Source organism: Haemorhous mexicanus, chromosome 1 (assembly GCF_027477595.1).
Source record: "Haemorhous mexicanus isolate bHaeMex1 chromosome 1, bHaeMex1.pri, whole genome shotgun sequence".
Classification (NCBI taxonomy): Eukaryota; Metazoa; Chordata; class Aves; order Passeriformes; family Fringillidae; genus Haemorhous; species Haemorhous mexicanus.
Window position 1 is genome coordinate 85,473,584 of NC_082341.1, and position 23,081 is coordinate 85,496,664.

General features: G+C 39.7%; 1 protein-coding gene across 14 annotated transcripts in view; it reads left to right on the forward strand.

Moving 5' to 3' along the window:
* Nucleotides 1-1,269: 1,269 nt before the first annotated feature.
* Nucleotides 1,270-23,081, forward strand: part of IKZF1 (IKAROS family zinc finger 1) — a 69,799-nt gene continuing 47,987 nt past the window's right edge. For 2 of the 14 annotated variants that reach the window (XM_059855350.1, XM_059855405.1), the window contains exons 1-3: nt 2,005-2,720; nt 14,361-14,414; nt 21,282-21,401. In XM_059855350.1, the coding sequence (XP_059711333.1) occupies nt 14,375-14,414; nt 21,282-21,401 (160 nt within the window). In that variant the 5' untranslated portion in view covers nt 2,005-2,720; nt 14,361-14,374. Of the gene's footprint in view, nt 1,322-1,563; nt 1,647-1,772; nt 1,886-2,001; nt 2,721-14,360; nt 14,415-21,281; nt 21,402-23,081 lie in introns of those variants that run through there. The other 12 variants (XM_059855333.1, XM_059855314.1, XM_059855323.1 and 9 more) reach the window with 12 other exon arrangements.

The window sequence follows — 23,081 nt, forward strand, 5'->3', positions numbered from 1 at the left end:
CAACATCTACTGAGTATAGAGAGCTCCTATGAGCGGTTAACAAACCTAAACACAGTGAATAACAGAAGATCACATCTCACAAGATTTAACCTTAACAGGCTCAGCTCACACATGTCTAGCAACTCAATTTTGACCTCAAAACTTTTTCAAGTATTTAATGGGACATGGCTTGTGCAGTGTAAAATCTGCCTTTTAAAATATATGCCAGATCAGTTCCCCCTTGGTGTGCTGGAGCACGCAGGCTCTGTGGCAGCTGGGGCACAGGAGAGCAGCAAACAGCTCCTGAAAGAGCCATTCCCCAGTGGAGTGTCAGTCCTTTTACTTTGAAATATCCAAACGCTCATATCTGTGGAAAGTTGCTGAGTTCCCTTGAGTTAACTAGCTTCTGCTTTTGAAAGTATCTGGTGAAGCTCTTTCTGCCTGTATTCCTGGTCCTGCTGAGGATGAGCTCTTTGTGATTTGCTGGAGAAAAGTGCTAACTGCAAGGCACATGGTAGCACCTTTTCTGGATCTTTTGTAAATCTCTTTCTTTCTTTTTACTACCTGGGATTGCCAGGTGTTCTACTCATCAAATGCTCTTGATTCCCTGTATGCAAACCTTCTGGAAGACATGGGGTTCTTCTGGAATGTATATGAGAATTTGCCTGTGGGTTTCAACCCAATCAGATCCATAAAGTCTATTTATAAGGTGCAATAAAAGGAGGGTTCTGCATCTCTTTAGAGATGCAGTGTGAAAAATCAAAAAATTGAGAAGCACCAGGTCTCATCTCACACATACCCAGGTACTATCCCAGTTTGTGAAGCACAAAGCAGTCACATCTGCAGAGCTTCTCTGAGGGAAGGAGTGCCTGAAATAAAGCCCCGGGTACAGTTTTACCATTTCTGTTCTAAAAAAATGTCCAACTTACCCTTGGAGACCTAACCTTGCTCTATACTACAAACTTTTAGGAAGTAGTAAACAGTTTCTGTTTCAAAAAGTTTGCATTCTAAGCTCCTGATCTTTCCAATTCCTACTTGCTTAGCTTTTTTTTTTTTTTTTTTTTTTTTTTTAATCCATGAGATTATACACATGGATAAAGCTATGCCTAAACTTTTGTCATATGAGAGCAAAGATAAAGGTAGGATGTGAGAAAGGAAGTATTTGTTATCCACATCTTGAGGATGAGGAACTGAAGCACAGCAAAAAATTAGATCCTCATCCTCCACAGAGTGTAAATGTGCTTAATTCTTAAGCATGAGTAATTTCCATCAGGTTTGACGTGCCCTCCGGACTGAAGAGTAAGGTCTGGGTTTCAGCTGCTGTCTCTGCCACCGATTTTAAGTAAGTTACTTAAGTTCTCGTCCGGCGGTTAAATTCAAGTGCACAAAAAGCGCGGGACGCGTCTTGCACGGGATGCGAAAGACTAGGCTGAAGTAAAGAAAGATGATCTGACTCCCTTGCTGGGGAGGTGGATGTCGGCAGCTGACGGTCTGCGACTCTGGGCCCTATCGCTGCGCCTGGTAGCTGCCTGCCTAGTGCCTCCCTAGTGCGGGCACACCCGAGTCCCGGCCCCGGGAGCCTCCGTGGGGCGGCGCGGAGCCCGGCCCCTCTCCCGCGCTTCCAGCTGTGCGCAGCCGGCGGGGCGCCCCGGTAACAGGTAACGCAGGTAAATGTCCCTCCGTCCCGAGGGCCGCCGCTCGCCAGCCGCTGTCCCAAGCACCGGTGGGGCGGGGGCGTGCGCGGGCGCTGAGCGGGCGGCGGCCGCGAGGGGCGGAGGGCGGGAGGCGAGCGGGAACGGCGGGGGAGGGACCGGGCGCGAAGCCGCCGCCCGCGGGGCAGCGCCGGCACATGGAGCGGCGCCAGCCGCCGCCACAGCTGCCGCCCGCCCCGGCCCCGGCATAGCAGGTACCGCGGGGCGGGGGGTCCCGGGCGGGCACCAGCTCCAGCCCCCGGGGCGAGCGGGGCGTCAGCCCCGGGCGGCTGCGGTGCGCGGGCGAGGAGGGGCCGCGCGGAGCCGGTGCTGCCGCGGACAAGTTGCCGGGCGCGTTAAGTGGGAGACTGCGGAGCCCGGTCATCCCATCCCATCCGGTCCCATCCCGTCTCTCCCCCTTCTCCCCGTCCCACACGCTTTTTTCTTTTCCTTTTTTTTTTTTAACTAAAAAACATTGAGCCGAACATACAGCTCGGGTGTAATACAGGCGTTTTAGAGTGCTTCCTTAAAATTTCAGAGATGAGTAGCCATGAGGAGCTGGCCGAGAAGGGGTATTCATTGATTCAAATGCGTATTGGTCTGTGTTCTCCTCGAGTCAGCTATAGCACTTAGGTTCAGTCAAAGCCCGCGTTCCGAGTGCTTGCGCCTGTAGTTTGCAGAGGGGAGGCAGGTACGGAGGTCGTAAAAACGATTAGGAAATTGTAAAATTATCAGCCCCAGTGCGCTTGAGGGGAACGGCATTAGAGAAGTTGCTGACTTCCGAATAGCGGTGGCACCAGAAGTTTTCCTCCTTGCCGTACAGCCTGTCACAGCTGGAGGGTTTTTTTCACCCTGCTCCGCAAAGTTACCCTCTCTGTGAAGGGACGGTTTCGTTCTGCTGTCGTTGCTAAAGAAGATGCACTTAGTTAGAAACTGTGTGTGTGAAGAAATGAGTTCCCACTGCGGCAGTCGGTTCTAAGGAAACTTTTAATTTTGTGCTTCAAGAAACCTGATTACTTCTTGGATTGCTTTTCTACCTTGGTTTAGAAGGTATGGTAACACTGCCAGACATTGTGCAAAACATTCTGCTTCCAAAATTGTTAAAAGTTAATAATACTGTGTCTGAAAATTTTGTAGTGTATGATTGCAAATTATCTCAAAAAAGTGATGTTTTGTGGGATGCAAGAATTTTTAGACCTGTATGGCCGCTGGCTTAAAGTATTGAAATTGTTGTAGAAGAATATAATGTTATTTCTTTTTACTTTTTCTATATTTTTCCTTTCTTTTTTTTTTTTTTCTTTTCACTTAATCTTACGGCAAGAAGTGTTTTCAAGGACTTTGTGAGGAGGTTTGAAGTTAGGACTTAGAGCTTCCTGACTATGTATTTTTCTTTCCGATATCTGGATGCTACCAAGGTTACATCGATATGCATTTACTGTCCAGATGTCCTAACCTTACCCAAATTAAATAAACCAGGAATATAATTCTATGTATATTTTTTGCATTCACATTAATAACCCATTTTCTATACTTTAATAGTTTAGTTTTAAAATTTGAAGCTGTAATGCATTGGTAAAGTCCAAATCCTTTAGAAGACATGCTTTGTTAGTTTCAGTTGACTGCTCACATCAGTTGTAACTCACACTCACTCTGCAGTACCATGGAGTATGACTCAATGTTAAATGTTATAAATTATCATTGAAATGTAAAGAAAAAGCATATTGATATGTTGCATTTAGAAGTAAGTACTAAAATTCCTTTCAAATACTTGGAAATACTTTATCTGAATCAGCTAAGCAGGGGCATGTTCTGAGTGGCTTGTGGCACTGCTCTCTCACCTTGCTAGTGAATTGCATAGTTTAAGGTGTTTGAAGCCTTAGTGAAATAGAAAAAGGAAGGATGAAATGCCTTTAGCTTCTGAATTTTTAAAAAAAAATTTTTTCACTTAGGTAACTTTATTTTTGGTTCTCTTCGTTACTGAGGGAAAATGTAAGTCCCAAAAGTGCCAATGGATTCGACCATGTTACCATGAAAATTCCCCGTTCATGGGTTAATATAACAGCTGATACAGTAGTTGATACCATGTCTCTTTCCTAAAAGGTTTCTTTGCTCCCATGCATGGACTTCTTTCTAACACTGGCATGGTCTGCTTTGATTTTAACTCATGTTGGTTAAAAAACTGAATAAATACCACACTATATACTGCTTAGAGTGCCTTATGTGCCCACCTCCTCTATCCTTAGCAAAACTCGACCAAGTTTTAGTTACATGGCTGTATGCTTTACTTCTTTGTCAAAGCCTTTGAAACTGAAGCCTGAAGAGATGAGAAACCAAGTACAGACCATGTGCAAGACTGAGGACTCTTAAAACAGTTCATGTCCTTATGGTAGCTGTCTGTAGCAGAACTGTGGGGGGGAAGTGTCCAAAATACTGCAGAGCTCTGCACTTTACGTAGTTCATGTTTCTATTATCCCAGACTTGCTTCCAACCTTAAAGATTTTCTCACAAATCTTAGTATGGGTGACTATCCAGGTGCTCTTTGTCTTATTTTTCATTGGGGTTTTTTTTGTTTGGTTGGTTTTGGCTTTTTTTTTTTTGAGTAAAGTAGGAGTAACTGAGAACATTATAAACGGCAAGTTTATGAAAAAATATGAATAGAAATTATATCCCTAATTATATGGTAAATTATATCCCTAATTATATGGTAAATTTAAGATAAAAGCCAAGGAGAAATCAGGTTTACCCACTGAGTGAGAAGACTGACCAGACTAAAGTCACTGGAAGTCCAGTGCTGGACATTCCCAGCATCCAGGACTTCAAATCTAATGCACTGATCCTTGCAAGAGTCTTCTGCCTACTGGATATGGCTTCCAGGGGAAATGACAGAAACACAGAAGCATAGTATGAAATTGTACTGACTGTCCTGATTCTTCAGGAAGGAGTGATCACCCTAGTATTTGAAGAGGAATCACTAATGTCTCTGGGCCAATGTAATGATGGGAAGACAGGGCAGAGGACTCTTCGCCCTTTATGCTCCCTTAGCTTAGAAGAAGCTTAGGCACTATGTGCATCTTTTATCCCAGCTGAGTATTTCTCAGGGTGGCTACTTAACTAAAACTGAGAAAAGTGCCTTGGTGTGTTTTTAGTAGGTCCCAAACTCCTGAGTTGCATTAGAGAGACAAGCTTGTCATGTACCTCAGACTTTCCACCCCAGCTCCCAGCTGCCAGTACTCCCCCCAGGAATGATCTGGTTGCTTGCTCCCTTTTATAAACATGAACAACATCTTTGTCATTTGTGTTGCATTCAGCGTACCATTTAAAAATGCAATAGTCTCCATCTCAGCTTTACTATAGCAGTTTTTCTTTCCCTTGTGGACCTTAATACCAAAAACCTGGTCTGCTTGCTGCTTCCACTGCATAGCAATGCAGAAATGTAACTGGATAACCAATCCATGGAGTTTTACAGCAATGCAAAACTTCTTTCTCATCATTAAAATTGGATAACTCCAAAATGAAGCCAAAAACATTTCCAGCCATATTTTATTTGAGCTAAGGTACTTCTTATACTAGCACCACAATTTTGCAGAAAACAAGGAAATGGGTCCAGTCTGTATTTCAGCAACAAAAAGCAAAGGCATAATGAATTGTATGCTGTTCTGGCAGATCATTTTTGGCAATGTTCTCTTAAGAAGTCCAGAAGATATCAAAAGTCATGGATCACAGCCTAATTGTGTGGCTCTTTGTCAGGAAAACCTTCCATTGAAGGCTTGTGGGATTATTTTTTTCCTGTTTTATGTGCAAGAAAAGCTGGATCCGTAGTAATTTTTTTTTTTTTTTGGTCAAGATTCACATATGTACTTCATTACATTTTGATCAGTCATTACTTTCTACTATTATTAAAAGTAATAAAATTAGACTGAAAAAATTATAGTAAAATCGTAGAATTTAGTGTAGCAATAATGGAATCTTTGGAAAATGTTGTCATCCTTATGAGAGTAAAGCAGGATGCACCGCTGGCTCCCCTGGAATTCCCCTCCCAAGTGACAAACATCACTTTTCTAACAAGTATAAAATTACTCAAAAAGGAAGAACACTGGGAATACATTATACCAGTTGAGAAGTGGAAGATAAGGACTCTCATTGGTGTTTTCTGGGACTATAATTCTCTGGGAAGCCTTTTTAAAGACTTGCAAGTCAATGCAAGAATCAGAAGAGGAAAGACCCATTCTTTACTGGTATTATTTCTGTAATCCATTGATTATTTTTGCTCTCCCCACCCGACACTGGAGTGGAAAAGTGTTTAGAGATGAGTGTGAATGCCATATGAGGGAAGGCAGACAGCCTCAGTCTTGTCTGTTTTATGGCATTTTTTTAAACAGGAGGCTACTTTAAATACCTTCCACTCATCCAAAGTAGTTGTAGTAGTTTTCTGTCTCCAATGGCTATCCAGCAAAGTGGACTGACTTCAGCTGGAAAACTCCCTTTTCCCAAGGTCAGCTGTGGCATGCTGTCGCTTTTATCAATCTATACATAAACATAACTACAACTCAACAAAAGTTTTGTTTGCTCCCTAAATTTAAAAAGAATCATGTTTACCCCTTAAGGGATGTTGTGATGCATCTTTATTAAAACCCCGACAACTTCTGCCTCACCCTTCTCCTTCAGAACCCAGCTTCCTCCATGCTTTAAGGTGGTGAACAAGAAGAGAGCAGGGGGGTTTTTGCACTAAGCAGTTTACCACCAGCACTGTGGTGGCTGCAAAAGTAGGTCCTAGTTCTGAAAAGATACATGCATGTTCTCAGCTTTGTTTGTACCACAGCAGATTCTTGGGCATAGGACCATGAAGGTTTGGGAGCTTCATGGCACACTCATGCTTCCTGTATAAATGCTTCCAAAGGCCATTCAGACTGCAAGTTTGGATGAGCATTCACACTGAAATCATCGTATTTTTTAAGCCATGGGAACTGTCCACTTCTCTTGCTTATTTTGCTTATTTCATGTGAAAGATTGACATTTCTTCTTCTGATTCCACTTGCTCTAGCTTTCTCAGTGAAAGAGAAACTTGCTCTGTAAGAGAGATCAGATTCCCCGCTGAATTGCTTCATTTTTCTGCTTGTTTCAACTCACTGAGAACAGCAGAGCAATTGCAGTATAAAGCTGGAATTGACCATAGTGAATTGAACCCAGAATATTTGCAAAAGCAGAGTGAGTTAACTAAAATATATAGTATGGAGGAACTTGCTAATTTGCGTTAATTTTAGGAGTTATTTTGGGAGTTATTTAAGGGTAAAAAAAAAAAAATCACACCAATCTCTAATATGCTTATTCAGGCTGGTAATGTCCTTTAATAATCTGTAACAGCCTGAACAGTTTGAAGGGAAATTAGGAAGCAACTCTGTGATCATGAAGCAGAGTTACTGAAACCTTCTATAATTCGGACAAATTGACTGCTGATATATTGTAGAGTATACTTGGCAATAACAATTCTCGGCATGAAGAGGTGCTTTTATGTTCTCTCTATTGTCCTGTGGTGAGGACATCCTACGCTTTTTATATCAGATAAATAGATATATACAAAAAGTACAGCTTTTCGTCTGCTGTTTGCCTCCCTTTGAGTGAGAGCTCTGGAGGAATATCTAAGAGCTCTATTTGGCCACTTGAGAATATGCTGTGTTCTTAGATTGAGTACCTTAATTTACACCCCTCACCTTTTATAGTCGGTTTATTTATAAGATGGAAGTGTGTGCGTTTTCTTTGTCCTGGTGAATTTATTCCACTTTTCTGCTTGATTTTTAGTGAATAAAGGTGACAAGGTTTAATGAGTTAATAAAACTTGCCCTTAATTAGGAAGATTACCTTCATATTTTTCTCGTATTGTGAAAACAATTTATAATTACTCTGGTTGCAGTTCAAAAACTTGAAGGAAGAACCTTTTTTCATATTTGCAATGATATCAAGTCCAGTAATTTGCACACAAAGTCAATAAAAGAATGGATTTTTTATTATCTCCTTTAGCAATGAATTGTTACATGAATTTAGCTCAAGCAGAGAAAATGCTAGGAGGAGCACATATGGAACACACATATATGATGCAAGATGCACTTTTTATCATTTGTCAGTGATTTGAAAAAGAATTCCCAAAGAACTGAGAATTATGTAGGATCTTTGAGACAACTTTTTTTACACCCTCACAATTGTTCCCTTACACGGAAATTAATTTTACATGTGCCAGACATTTAAATGTTTCACATCTGCACTGTTAGCAGGGTTCTTTTCTTAATCTTGTGTGTTGAATTACAGTGCTTCCTTCATTTTGCAGACAGGAGCTCTCCATTGAAATTTCATTGTATGCTCATAATTGTATTGTCAATTCGTGTAGTTAACCAGCATTTACACTAGGCAGGAATAGAGAAATGACTGAATAAACTAAACATCTCCCTTGACTATGTAGAAAATGCTGAACACAGAATTAGTGCAGAGGGAAAGAAATGAATCCACTTAATTTTAACCTTTTTTTCTGTTTTAATCCAGGTCTATAAAGGACCTGGAGGTATTTGTTTTGGTTTTTTGAACAAAAATGGAAGGACACTGAAGTGGTCATTACGACTCTCAGTTTTCAGAAAGGACCACCCCTCACCTTGGTAGTTATTATTTACGTTGAGCTGTGTGATGAGGCGGAAATTAAAAATAGAATTAAAATGGTTCTAAAGTAGAGTCGTTCACAGAGATTGTGAAGTGCAGCATATTAAATTACAATAATAAAGCTAATTATCAGCTGCTTGCTGAGATATTGAATGCTTTTAATTAAAATGACTTTGTAGAATTCTAGCAGTTTTCTTCAAGTATTTGAAGATTGGTTATACAATACAGATTACCTTCTTTCCATGTTTAACAGTCTTCCTGTTGCATGTTTAACCATATTTAGCATGTTTGTACATGAAGTTATAAGCCTGTTTCTGTGTGTGTATATATATATATATATATATATATATATATATATATATATATATGTATTAGCTCTTTGGTTTAAAATTAAGCTAAGTGTTAAATCCTTTTACAAAGGTGTCTTTTTTCACTTCTTCTCTTGGATGTTGCCCTATCTTCCATGGATACAAGAGGCTTGGTTCTGTTAGGTTGAGACCCTTTAGTGCAATTAGAAATGCAGCTGTACTATCGTTCTGCAGGCAGATGCATCTCCCAGCTTAAACCCCAAAAGATCGATGAGACATATATGATACCACTCCTAACCTGTTTTTAATGTGCAAAATTAAGGGCTATAGGAGCTTTTGGTGTTTTTCAGGCTGCAACCTCCTTTTTCTTTATTAATTTATTTATTAAACTTAGCTTTAGGTGTCTTAGCTGGTTGAATCTAGGACCCATTTTAGGAGCTTCAATATTGGTTTTAAAGTGGATTGGAGTTTTATGGTTTTGGTGGTTGGTTTGGAGTTTTAGTTTGCTAAAGGTGAAGCCTATGTTGTGAGAAGCCAATGAGATATGTCAGAGACCACAGACACAAGACATGCTCATACCAGCGCTCATACCAGCGCTCCATCAGAGCCAGCTGCTCCAGTGACCAGTGTGAACAGTCCCTTTCCTGCCATGGGGCCGCTCACAGCAGTGGGAGTTGCACAGCTGGGCCTTTCCTCAAGGCGTCTGTGGAAGTAAATCTGGGGTTTGCCTCTTTGCTTGTTTTTCGCACTTAACTTAGAGTTGTCACCACTGAGGAATGCATGTCCCTCACTTCTAATATTTGCAAAAGTACCTGCAGAGCACCAGGTCCCTTGTGGAAAGTTTATTTCCCCTCCGCTCAAGACTTTGTGAGTGCTTATTTTCTTCTTTAAGGTTTCATGGAACTGTACCTGCTCCTGCAGGCCACACTCAGGACAGAAGTGTTCCTTCAGGCACCTTTCTGTCTGCTCAGTATGGCTACACCTAAGAATTGTCAGGAAACACGCAGCTGGATGTGGTGTATGTTTGTGGAGTCCTTGCAGCACCAGAGGTGGAGCTCTGTAGATGGAAGGACGGCTCTGAGTTTAGGTGTGCTGGTGTAAGACCAAAGTGGCTCCACAAATATCAGTGCTTGTGATTTCTTTTCCTTACCGTGCGGTTCCACTGTGCTGAGTGTGGAGCACATCTTGTCTCAGAGAAGTCAGTACATAGATAGCTCGAGAAACACAGAAGAGAAAAAGGATGGCTAGTCTTTGGCATTGGGTTGGGTCATTCCATTGAATCCCATCAATGGCCCAATCTTGGGATCTTGCAATATCCTAAGAGAACAGGATTGTAGAAGGACTGACATGCTTACACATGCTTTATATCAATTGATGAAGTCTTGTATGAATGCTAAGCATTCATTCTCTTGACAAGGAGGTTTACTTTTGAAATTGCTGGCAGACAAAAAAATAAACCAAGATTTGCCAATAATTAATTTGCTGATTCTGAAAGATTAAAAAATCTTGACCTTACAATGCCTTCTTCCTGTTAACACCTGTAATTCTAAAAGGTCCTAAATCTACTTCTGGTTGTAATTTACATTGGGTGTAAATGGAGCGGTACTTCCAGTGATTCATGGGGTGTATTTTGATATATTATTAAGACATAGCATAAGTTATATTGTACAGAAATTTGCAAGGAGGGAAATTCATGACACGTAAATTTTCTTCAGGATAAATGCTGACTAACTTTTATCCAAAATCATGGCCACTTAGATGCTTCCTTATTAAAACAAAATCAACATAACCTTTCAGAAGGGTTGTGTGTTGATTATCAAGTAATTTAAAGCTGCAATATTTTGATTCTTTTTCCAAAGGATTGTAGTGGCTTCATCTCTGAATCTGGTATTCATAGTCTGAAGAGGAAAGCATACAGGTTAGAGTTCCTTATCTGAATAGCCTTGAAGAAATAATTTTATCTATTTTGAAAGGAATTTTATCTATTTTGTAGCTCTTGTAATAAAGGGCCAAACTTTGAAGCTATTTGTATTCCTAAATAGAAGAATTATCTATTATCACCTAGGTGCTAATCCCTTTCCTGCTGTAAATGAGAGCGAGACAGGTTCAGCATTTGAGAGCAAGATTGTTTCAGTTGGGTGCCCACCCAGCTTTTGATTTCTAACTTCGGGCTCTTAAATTAGCTGAAAATGTAAAGAGATGTGACTGCATTGAAGACAATGAAGCCATACACACTAGTGTATGCTAGTGACAAATTTGATTCATGGGGAAAACTTAAACAGTGAAAAATTAAAAAACATCTCTTTCGTGCCAAACCGAAACAGACCGTAATTTTAGGGTTTTATGTCAGAAACATTTCTAAAACATTGTTCTTTTAGATAAATCATTTTAAAGGTTTATTGATTTACAAATTGTTAACAAATAGATGCTTTAGTGCAAATTCTCATATCTGTGCATAAGATCTCTTACTTTCTAGAGTGTAACAATTTTTGCTTCTGCTGATTCTAGAGCAGAGGAAAGGGAGAAAAATCAGGGCATGGTTTCCTATTCACAGATTTACCGTACCAAAGGCAAAAGGGTAAATTCTACTCTTAGCACTTAAAATTTAGCCCAAGTCCTGTTATGTTCACGTCTGGTGTGACTTCTAACAGACATAGAGCCAAAACCTACACGTGGCCAATTGCAGAACTGAGATGGGGTGCCAGATGTCCTGTCACATATTCTTTGCTGATAGAGGGCCTAAGCTGAAGTTAGCTGGGATTTCATAACTATTTACCAGATACAAAAAGAGTACAATCTTCCTCTGGGAGGGATTCAAACACCCTTGAGGATTTTCTTAAGTTCTTTTTATTTTTCCTGCTTTTATCAATTTGTGTAGGGTTTGTTGATCTTAATCTACACTTAGGAACCATGCTTAATTATTCTAAGTAGTTATTGGGAAAAAAAAAAAAATCTTTCCATCATCACTTTTCCACTAGCTCTATTACCTCTCAATGTTTCATCCCTGTGAAATGGATCAGCTTTACCGAGTGTCTTAAAGTCACCCAATTCAAGGATAAACCCTGATGCGATCAGTGTGAGATCTGAGGGCGTGTGTTTCAGGACAGGCAGTCATCCAACCTCAAAGACAGCAAGTTAAGACTATTCCACTAAAAAAGAAAACAAACCAAAACCCCACAACAAACTGCACTCCAGTTTATTTTCATTAAAAAAAAGCAAACAAACCAAACAAGCAAAAAAATCAGCTGTGTAGTTTAGCTCTTCATTTAAGAAATCAGGAAATGGGACTTCTCCATTGGGAAGTGTTTTCCAACAGAATTCTGCCTGATGCCAGCAAGAGGCAGAAGGAGTACAGCTGACAAGTGTGTGGCTTAAGTTGCAGAAATACTGAGTGTAAGGCTTGTCATGACAAAGGCATGTAAATTCAGGAATACAAAAGTAAAAGAAACTGTCTTCATTGCACCTCCTCCCCTTGGCATTCCCAGTCCTGCTGAAGCCCCAGCAACAGCGAGAAGGCAGGTGCAGTTGGAATAAACACTGCCCTTCCAGAGTGTGACTCCTTTCTGGTGGGTATATTGTTGAAGTGGTTTTTTTGGTTGGTGAGGGTTCACTGTCCTCTGTAAAAAATGTGAAGTAATTAACTGATTAACAGTAGCTAGGTGACCCTAGAAGGCAGTAGTAAAATGCATTCCCATTTCTTTTTTTGTTCCTTTGTGTTCAGTCATACTTGCAGGTGAAGTAAGGCGCTTGTACCTTACCACCTGCCATAAATACACCATGCTTCCAGTAACTGAGCAGGCTATAATTATAGGGGTTTCCCTCCTGCAAGAGAAGCTGCTTTTCCCGCTGACTACTTTAATAAAAATGGTCCTATTGAAAGCTCTTTGGTCCCATAGGAACTGACACAAATTGTTAAGTGGAAGGTGGTTTTTTTGCAGAGCTGTAGTAATTTCTGAGGACTATATACAGACATTAAACAAATTGCTTGTCTGGAATTAAAGTCTAGGTGCAGAATAAAGCAAGACAGAGCATTATTGGACATTAAGCAGTGTTACGGTACAGGTCCAACAGCCAGAATGCTCTGTAAAAATACCCAATATTTTTTGCAAATTGCATAGGCCATAATCTGTTCAACATCCTATCCGTCTGTAGCCCTGCAGCCTACACACTCTCTTTTTGCAATTCTAGCATGGGCCTGGTGAGGAGAGCCAGGATTTGTAAGTTGGAAGGTGGGGGGCAGCAATATATTGGATCTGAGATGTACTGTTGGCATTCAGAAGCAAGTGAGTAGACCATAAGTTTTATGAAATTATTAGATACAATAATAGCTGTTACTTTCCCACTGCAAATTTTTGGAGAGCAGGTTGAAGATCTTGTTTTGGGAAAAGAATAATTATGGAAATTGGGCTAAAAAGGTTAGGATGAAGTTGAACCCTTTCGCAGGATTTCAAACTACATCCTGCTCTGCTTCCATCCCTCAAGAAAATACTTGTTTAATTCCAGGAAGCAGGCTTGACAGTGCAAGCATCTGAGTTAAAAGGAGCAGCAAAGAACAGCTTCTCTGCTTGGTAGGATGTGGCGCCAGCTGCAGCAGGTGAAGATGTTATCTAACATTCCATGGATGAACAAAGAGTGTGTAGGCTCTTTGTCCCCTCCCCACCTGAGGCTACCTCAGCTGCCCATGCCATACTTCAAGGTGGGGACCAAGTTGTGATGGGACTACCTGCTCCAGCAGCACATCTGTTATCCAAGGGGCCACCAGCTGTCTGTAGCCAGCACTCGAGCCCTGGGACCTGCAGGGTCCCCTTCTGATTGAGAACCTGAGTTTTGTTTCTACCCCACTAACTCTCCACACGCTTCTCCCTGGTGCTTGTGGTCACTGGTTGCTGGCTCCTCGGAAGATGGTGTGTTGCAAGCAGAGGGCAGGAGCTTCCTGGTATCGCTTACCATGCTGTGGAGCCAGCCATCTGTCAGCAAAACAGGAAGGCACGGGTTCCTTCTCCCTCCTGGGCTTGTTTCGCTATTTTGGGGAGCTGTACTTCTGCCCCGCGCAGCGCCAGGCTGGTGCGATCTGAGGCAAGGGCTCCCTGGCGAGCGAGGGGCCAAAGCCTGGAGCTGCTGCTCTGCCCATCTGCTGTGGCTGGAGGTGTATTCATTATTAATGGAGGTAGTGACTGTTGCTGTTCAGATATGCAGCCCTGCCTGGGTAAATGAGACATTCTTCAGCAAATTGCTTCGGTTTTTGATTGCTGATTGTACGTGTGTCACCAAGCTGACTCAAGGTTCATCGATGCATGCTCAGTAAATTAGAAAGAACATAACTATGGATCAACCAAGAGAATGAATTCTGTGCCTACAATGACCCAGGGCCATTTAATTTTCTGCTTAATTTTGTTGCAGTCAGTTTGCATTTTGGGTTATTATGCAGTAGGAAATTAACAATAAATAACAAATTTGGTCCTCCTGTGCTTGTAATGATATTTTTATAAATCTTTGTAATGCTGTTTTTCAAAGGATCAAGGTCTGCGCCAGTCTGATACTCCAGCAAGTATGCAGGGAGGAAATAAAGAGAAAAATGCATTATTCTTCCCAGATAATCTTTTAGTTAAATAGCAAAGGGTTTTTTTCCTTTCCTCTTCTTTCTCCTTCTGTGTGTGTGAGGTGGTTTTTTTTTTTCTTTTTCTGTGCGTGTATGTGTGTGTTATTTTACATTAACATAAGGCTCTTCCTCTCTTCTCAGATAACTCGAGGAAAATGGAAACAGATGAGGCTCAAGATATGTCCCAAGTTTCAGGTGAGGTCCTTACTTCTCCAAAGAAAATACTAAATTCCTGCTCATCTTTCTAGCACAGTACAATGTTTTTCTTGTCAATACAATTGCTTTGAGTTTTTTTAAAACCAAAGTGGGAATTGAGATATAATTAATGACATCACTTGATATCAAGCCCAGTGTTGCATGGATTTTTTTAAAAAGGACTGTGTAAATAAAAAAGTCAAGGGAATATAGAAGCATAGATGTAATTTTGCATTAAACCTGTGGTAGTGTATCCCTAAAGCATGGTCAGGTGCGCTATTACACCATTTCTTTTGAGACCAAAATTCTGATTGTTACCAAATAAATATAGAACAAACTAAATTCACCAGGTGGGAGGGGGCAAATACTAATGAAAAACAAACTGTATTTACCATATAGGTGTATTTGACTTTTTTCCAAAGCATTCAGTTTTACTTATGCATGTTTAAAAACAGAAAGAAAAAAAAAAGAGTCAAAAGAACAAGAAGAAAAAAAGAAAATGTGAACTGATTAGCATGAGACTTCATGCTTGTAATTGTTTTTGACCAAGATTATATTTTGAAATATGTTTAAATAGCAGAGAAATTGGGTTTCTAAAACTTGCTCCCTAGTCACATGAATAGGATTTTGCAGCTTTACCCCATGTTGATATTCCTTGGGGGTATTCTTAACTTCCTTGGAAATTGGTTCCTTAAAAAATTGGCTTAGCAAGATAATACATCTTCATATTGTTGTGCCTCCTCAGCTAAAAAAGGCTAAGTTACTGTCTTTCCCAGTTTCCCTAATATGTTGGCAGCTGCAACGGTTAATGGCTTTCAGTTTTCACTTTTAGTGTTCAGCCTGGAACACAACAGCCCTGTCACTGAGCCCACTCACAGCAGACACCTGGGCATGCAGCTCTTGCTTCAGAGGCAGCTCTTGGGCACTGCTGCCTCAGGACTTGGGGGTTCCAGCTGTAGGAGTAGCTGGTAAAGGTCTGGGCACAGTGTGGATGACTATGTCACTGGCTTTTTCTGAAATACATGAATACAGTTTTATTTCCCTCTCTCTTTTGTTATTTTTCTGCCTCCTTTCTAAAAATTTTTGAAAAGTTTTGTCAAAACTTGGACCCAGAACTTTCAATGTCATCTGAGAAATAAAAATCAAACCCATTTTCTGTCTGAAACAGCAACAGTATAATAATCTTTCATGCCAACAGAAGATTACCAGTTATGTTTATTATAGGGAAGTCATTTCTAGTTAGCCCTGTGGAGACATGTTGCGCTCGCTCCTGAGGTAACAAATTTGGAATTGTAACTGGATAAACTTACATATCACTGCTTTGTTGCAGGTTGAACCAATTTGTAAATGAAATAAAATCTGTCTTATGCGGTTCCTGGAGCATTTGTAGCCTTTGCAGAAAAAGCAGTGGGGTTTTGGTTTTTTCGCTTTGGATCTGCCTGGAGCAATGAGAGGCACCTCGATCTGAATCCAGCTCCTCTACCTGCTGCAGAAACCCTTCCCTGCTTGCATGAGCTCTTTCGGGGAGGAGCGCTGATCTCCTCTTCCTCTGCAGCGGCACAGGCTACCCTGGATACCCCCACCTAACTGTTGTGGTATTCTTTGCAACGGTGTGAATTGGAGCTTCACACCTGCTACTTCTTACTAGAGCATTGCTTGCTTTTGTTTTGACGTGAAGAGTAGCAGCAGGGGAGATGCTGCCTTGAGTCAAGAATTGGATTGGTAGAGCTTTGCATTCCTTGTGGCCTGCTCTCCCCTTCAGAGGGAAATCTTACAAGGAACTTTGCCATTTTGAATGCTTGTATATATGTAAATATATACATAATAGATGTATATCTATAATTTGTAGTTCTCAAAGTTTTCTGTAGTTGAACCAGTGTAGTATTTTGCTGTGCCATTTAGCTTTTCTAGCATATCATGCAATAGTACTATTCTGCAATGAGAGAGGGTTTTCTTGAAAAAGAAAGTTACTTTTGATAAGAGGGAGACCTACACAAACTGATTAAAGTCTGCTTTGAACTCTCCTGCCGTTTCTGTCACTGAGCATCTGGTACTTTCTGTGAGCAAAGACTGTGACTTGTATTGGGTTGTTACCTGAATTTATGGCCAAAGAAAGAACTTTCTAATTTACTTTCATTTATGGTAAGAGTTATTTGGGAACTCACCTTCTGGAAATGAGAGTTTGTCAGATTAGGTTCCACAGATACTGACTCTTCATAAGCTCTTAATAGACCTCAAAAGTAGAGGATTTGAAGGTACAGGGATGTTACCTACTTCTTTCTCATATGTTGGTGAATGCAGAAAGGAATCTTTCCCCTTGTATTCTCCTTGGTTTCTATGTGCTTCTGGGATGCTTCCTAGCATGATGAGGGAGCTCTGCTATACGTTGGGAAGCAGTTAAACAATTGCACAGTTTCAGGAGTGTAAGATTGTCAGCTGTAAAACATTTATTTATTTCTCCGGTTTTATGAGTATTGCTCATCAGGTGTAGCTGGCTCTGGGCCTATGGAATTAGGAGGCTTCACTAGCACACTTGGTGTTTTTAAAAAATACAAGTTAAAAATTAAACTTAGTTTGGTGGGTTTCTTCAAGGTTTTTTGTTTTGTATTTCAACCCAGAAATAAAGAAGGTCTCTAGAAACAGTCGCCCCAGCTCAAACGCGGTGTTTTGCAGCCGTGTGCATTATGCAGCTGCCGCTGACTCAGGTGTGGCAGCGGCCAGCCCGGCCAGGAGAGTATAAAACTAACGTGAGTGAGCCAAACCCTGCATGCACACAGGCATTCCCACCTCGGGGAATCCAGGCATGGCTGACTCCTAGAGGAACTGAAATACTGTGTGACTAGCACAGAGTTCACACTTTTTATTTTTCTCCTGAAAGTGATATTTCATGAGACAAGCAGTTGCAGTTCTGAAATGAGGAGAGAGCTGACATACATTTAACCAAATGGTATCCGGCACCCATACAAGAGAGTCAGAAAACACAGATAACATCTCACTTAACAAGCAGTATTTTTCCTGCCTTTTTTTCTTTTTTTTTTCTTTTTTTTCTTTTTTTTTTTTTTTTTTTCAGTTCTAGGGTCTAACAGTTAAGGAAGGTGAAAAAACAGTACAAATGTTTCCACATCTAACATTGAGAGATCTCCTAGAACAAATCAGGCTATGCTGCACTCTGCAAAAGCAGGAAGAAACTCTCAATATTAAATACATGCACACCCAACATTAGTTTGTGAAAGGATAGGGAATGAGATTTCTAAAACACATCCTGCCCTGGCTTTCTTTTCAACAGTCGTAGTACCAGCAGCACCATTCTGGCATGAACTGAATCACTCTCAGATCTGGATGTACATGTTAAAGGAACATGTAAAAGCTAAGGACTTCAACAGAAATAAAGCATACTAAAACCTTATTGAACTTTATTGCAATTTTTTTTCCCTTCCTCTCTTTCCTTATGGCTTCAAGTATATTTCTAGGGCAGAGATGAGGAAACTCAAATAGAGAAAAGTTGAGGGTCCTGCCAGGCATCGCTGATCGGTTAGGCTCTTTGACTATTTTTATACAGAAATTGCAGTGTAGAAAATCTGAGACCATCTTACAGAGATGCAGATTGAAATAAAGGCATATTTGATACAGCCTGCAGTTGTAATTCTTTCTATTTATGACTTAACCAAGAGCAACATGAATCAGTGGCAGTACCAGAAACAGAACTTCAGTTCCATAGCTAAGGTGGCTCTTTATAATAATTAATTAAAAAACTTAATAAACCACCCCCTCCACCCCAAGATTAGACTCTTTTTATGCTTCGCTTCTTAAACTATTTTGCTCTGTTATGTGACTTTTGAATAATTTTCCCCAATACTGGCCACTAGGTATTGGGGTGGACTTTAGCTCCTTTTTCTTTGACCAGTTGTTGTTCTGGGCATGTCTGCTTGAAATTAAAATGGAAAGCATTCCCACCTTTCCCCACTCCTCTTCCATTTCTAAATTCATTGGAAAAAGAATGTTGTTGAGATCGTGTATGTGTAAGATTGCCACGGAGTAATAAACTTACCATGGTGTAATGATTTATATGTTGTTAAGGCATGAAATAGAAATATGATGCTCTAGAATCCAAGAGACAGAGCTCAAGAAATGGATCTATATAAAATCCACTGGTTTTGTCCTGTCTTTTTGCATGTAGGAATTTCTCAATCATGTGTATCAAGAAACTTAGTAAACTTGTCTTTAATGACCCATTTAATATAATTTGATTTATATTAAATGGGTCATTAAAGACAAGTTTACTAAGTTTTCTTAGCTGCAGTCTCCTGCAAAGAGGGAAACAGACCTGATTTCCAGCTTCTGCCCCACCAAGTCCATGAGATGAGTCTGATTCATATCACCTGGGCAAACTGCTATTAATTTAACAAGTAGAAGACTGATACCCAGTTAGTGAAACAAAGAGTTCACCACTGCAAATGTATTCTTCTGCTAGCAGATTTCTATTCCAAAAAGGCTGCTCTGACTTCAAATTCTGCCTAGACTACATATTGTAGGAGGCCCAATAACACACTTATAAAGATATTACTTTGTTTGTTATCTGTTTTCCCATAGTTTTGGTATTGTGAGTTTATATTGGTTTGTAGTCAAAAATAGTCTTCAGCTTTTTAGGATAATTCTTCTTCTCAGCCTAGACTCAGTCAAAGCATCAACATCGATTGTTTTAACTGGGATTGCTGTTTCATCCTTGGAAGATGCAGGTAGCTTTAGATTATTGTTACTTTCTAACAAATTTTCTTAACTTATGTGTAATGTGAAGACAGCTGCCAGGCTGTTACTTGCCCTCCAATTAAACCTCTGGGTTTTCTTGGTTTTTGTTTTGTGTGAGGCAAAATGTGTTGAACAAACTGAAATATTTCAGCTGTCTCTCCTCACTTGTGCATTTTATTTGTAAGAGATGCCTCAGCTTGGCAGGTTAAGACTTGCAATGGAAAGTTGCTGTCAGTTCTGTAAGTTCCCTACATCCCAGAAATCTGAAGAAATAATTAAATAAGGAGTGAAATTGTGAATGGCAAAAAAAAATATTAATTCACTTCCTGCTTTTATTTTCCTTTGCTGTAAAATTCATGCTCCCTCTTATCAATTTATGCAATCTGCCTTTGCTCTTGCACTGGCATCCATTGGGTGTGATTTTGCCCATTTAAGAACACGCCACAGAAGCTAGGTAGGAGAGGGACCATATTAAATCATCTAGTTAATCCTCCTGCCAGTGCAGGACTGTTTCTTCAATACCCTGGAGTCCTCTGGCTGCAGTTTGGGATGGTTCACCTGATGCAGCTCTCAAAACTCCTGCTCAGCAATTATTCCACAGTTTCATAGGTGTGTCATTAAGAAATGCAGTCACATACTCATGTAATTCATTTAAACATAAGTCTGTGCCAAAAACTCAAAACAGCTAATTTGGAAGATGATTTAAAACTACCTGTCATTCCTCCCCGTCATGATCAGTATAGATGGGAAAACACAATGCTTTTATCCATCCAGGGGGCAGGGAGGAAACCATTCTCTTCATTCAGATCAAGTCTGTAACTGGCACCACTAAACTGCTGTCACTAAAGTAAGGTATATTTGGTTTGGTTTTTCCATTTCTGGTAAGTGTTTTAAGGTTTAATTGATGTTTGTGTTTTAATGAGGGAATTCTTGTTTGGAAAAAACCCACTAATTTGCTAAGGCTGTGTGCCATAAAATGACTGCCCTTACCGGTGTGCCAGTTACAGAGGATGTGGAACAGATCTCATCAATGTAATTTGGTAACAACTCTCTTTTCAAGACAAGGGTCTTATGTGAAATTACTGCATTTGAATTCTGCTCTGGGACTGTTCTGTTCTTTGCTTCTTATGCAAAAGCCAGTCTTTAAGTAACAGTCAATGAAACTAATCACTTAGATAGTTCATTCAGTAGATGTTTCCAAGGCATGCTTTTGTTAGGGATGTATCCAGTCATTTTAAAAGTTCTACACAGTGATAGTACTATGGGCAGGAGATGTATTCTGCTACTGAGGGGTGAATCAAGAAATCTCACCCTTTCTGGAAGCACAATACTTAGCAAGAGAGTTCTTTTTTCTAACTGTATTGTATTTGGCGCTATAGCAGTTCCACAATATCTGCAGTGTTTTAAAGCATCAAATTGTTTGCCTCTGCAAAACCTTGTGTACGCAAGATGTTGGGGTTTGTTTCCTATTTGCAAATTGAAGACAATAAAATCCTTGAAGTCTGCTAATTGTACATGTTTAAGAAGTCCTAGTACCTACAGGCACTTCGCTGCTTGTAGGCTAGAACTTGATCTGGGGTATTAGTGAAGCTTGCTGGCATTGTAGCTGAATTTTCAGTTGAAGATAAACCTTTATTTGAGATAGTTCATTTAGAGCCCCAGAATACCTGTGGGTTAGACTTCACTATGTCTTTGAAGCAAATCCAGATGTGTTTTCAAGGAGAAGTTGTGGAAGAAAGAAGATTTTTTACCAAGAACGTCCATTTGATAACTTTTATAATCTGTCAGTCTGTGTTGGCTAAATTGGATCTTCTGAGCATAGCAGCTGGAAAACTTCCATATCTCACAAATATCCAAATTGGTAAATCTAATAACTGTGTATGCATCCTCAGTAAATTTGCCAGAGACATTGGTATGCATTCTTTTAAAAAAATTTATTCCCCTGTATTCCTAAGAAGTTTTCTTTCCAGGAGAGTGGGATTTGGTCCTAAGAATATCATGCTTTAGTAGTGTTTAGGGGTTTTGTAAGTTTTATTTGGTTTGTGGTTCCTCTTATTGTATTATTTGAAAATGAGACTACTCTGACTATGACAATCTAACTGATGCTTTCCTCACTATTAGGAAAGGAAAGTCCTCCAACTAGTGATGTCCCTGATGATCCAGATGAACCTATGCCTATACCAGAGGACCTTTCAACTAGTACTGGAGGTCAGCAGAGTTCTAAGAATGACAGAATCTTGGGTAAGATAACAAATACACTCTAATAAGAAATACTAGTAGATGATAAAACAATAATGTTAAATTACTTTTTCACAAGCTGGTAAACAAGCAGGTCCTGTTCCTTTCCATCTTCTTAAGGTGCACAGTGTTTTTTTGTGCAACCTTTTCTTTGGGAAAGGCATTGACATCTGCAGACAACTTGTAAAGATCCTACTGTTTATCTTCTTACCATGACTGTTGCTTGATATTCTCGGCAGGAAAGAGAGTTTTCATTCTGTGTAGGAAATGGAATGAAATATGTGGGTCCAGGTCAAAATTATATGAAGTCAGATTTGATAAAAATTCAATAAATGCTCTGGTGTTTTCATTATTATTTTTATTATTATTTGAATGCTATCTTGAATGTTACTGTGTTATCTGCTATTCAGGTTTCTTCAGAAATGCATATTAGAACATAAGTAGTATTTATTTATTTGAGATTCCAATATTTGATCTTCATTTATTTTGATTTTTTACCTGAGAGAACTTTAGAAAACACTTATGTTTTAGGTAAAAATCCACAATTGATAAAGCCTGTTGGGTTAGAATTGTTGTCCAGAGATGATTGTGCCAAATGCTGATTATTCTTAGGGATCCCATACTCACACCAATGCTGATGACTACTGTATGCACCACTCCCATGTAGTGCACTAAAAAGACTAAATATTACTTGAGCACCATGCCCGTTTGCTAGTAGGAAAAAAAAAAAAGTAAAATAGGGAAAAGAAGCACAGTGATTCCCAGAATGCTGTGATAAATGCCCTATATGATAAAAATAGTTCTGTAAAGGGATGACTAGTGAAGTACAAGTATTTACCCATGAATAAAAGTATTGCTCATTATTCTTACATTCTAACATTATTGAAAGAGTAAGGGTCAAGGTGGACGATTTACAGAAAGATTGCAAGTGCCTTTAAATATTAATTGTCTAAGGAAATCCAGTAAAGGATACTAGGTGGAAAGGGAGGTGCAGAGGGCAAAATAATTAATTCAACATCATACAGCAGGATGGTGTCAGCATTAGGAATAGAACCTACTCCCAATCTCCAGCACAAGCTAATAGTGAGTGCATCATCTTATGCATCTTCATTTTATTTACCATTTGATCCCCTCTTATCAAAAATGTGAGCAAAAATTTCAGCTCCTACATGCATATTGACATACTTTATGAAAAAATAATATTTAAAAATGCTTTTTTACAATCTGATCACTTACTAAATGATTTATTTTTCAGTCCGAAGATCTTTGAACAAAGTCTTTCATTAACTGCTTGTCTATCAACTCAGTAAAAAGGGTTGTCTCCTTTCTCCCACAGTAACTAAACCTGCAAAATTTTTAAGCCTTGAATCAAAAATTAAATTTTTATATTCTTTGTTCAAACCCAAACATGATTTTTTATTGTGTTGAATTTTCTTTAATATACACACAAATATTGTGAAGACCCAGCAAAGTTTAACTTTATATTTGCTGATGATGTAATGATTCTGCCAACAGTCATATATCAATATGTACACATATTCTAAATATGATAGGTTCCATCTGTTATTCTCAATACTTAGCAACGTTAGATTTTCCATGCCCTGACATTAACAATTTTTCTACAGCCATTTTCTCTACCCATAGGTTCTTTGTTTATAGGGGTTATATCTTGTAGCGAGACAT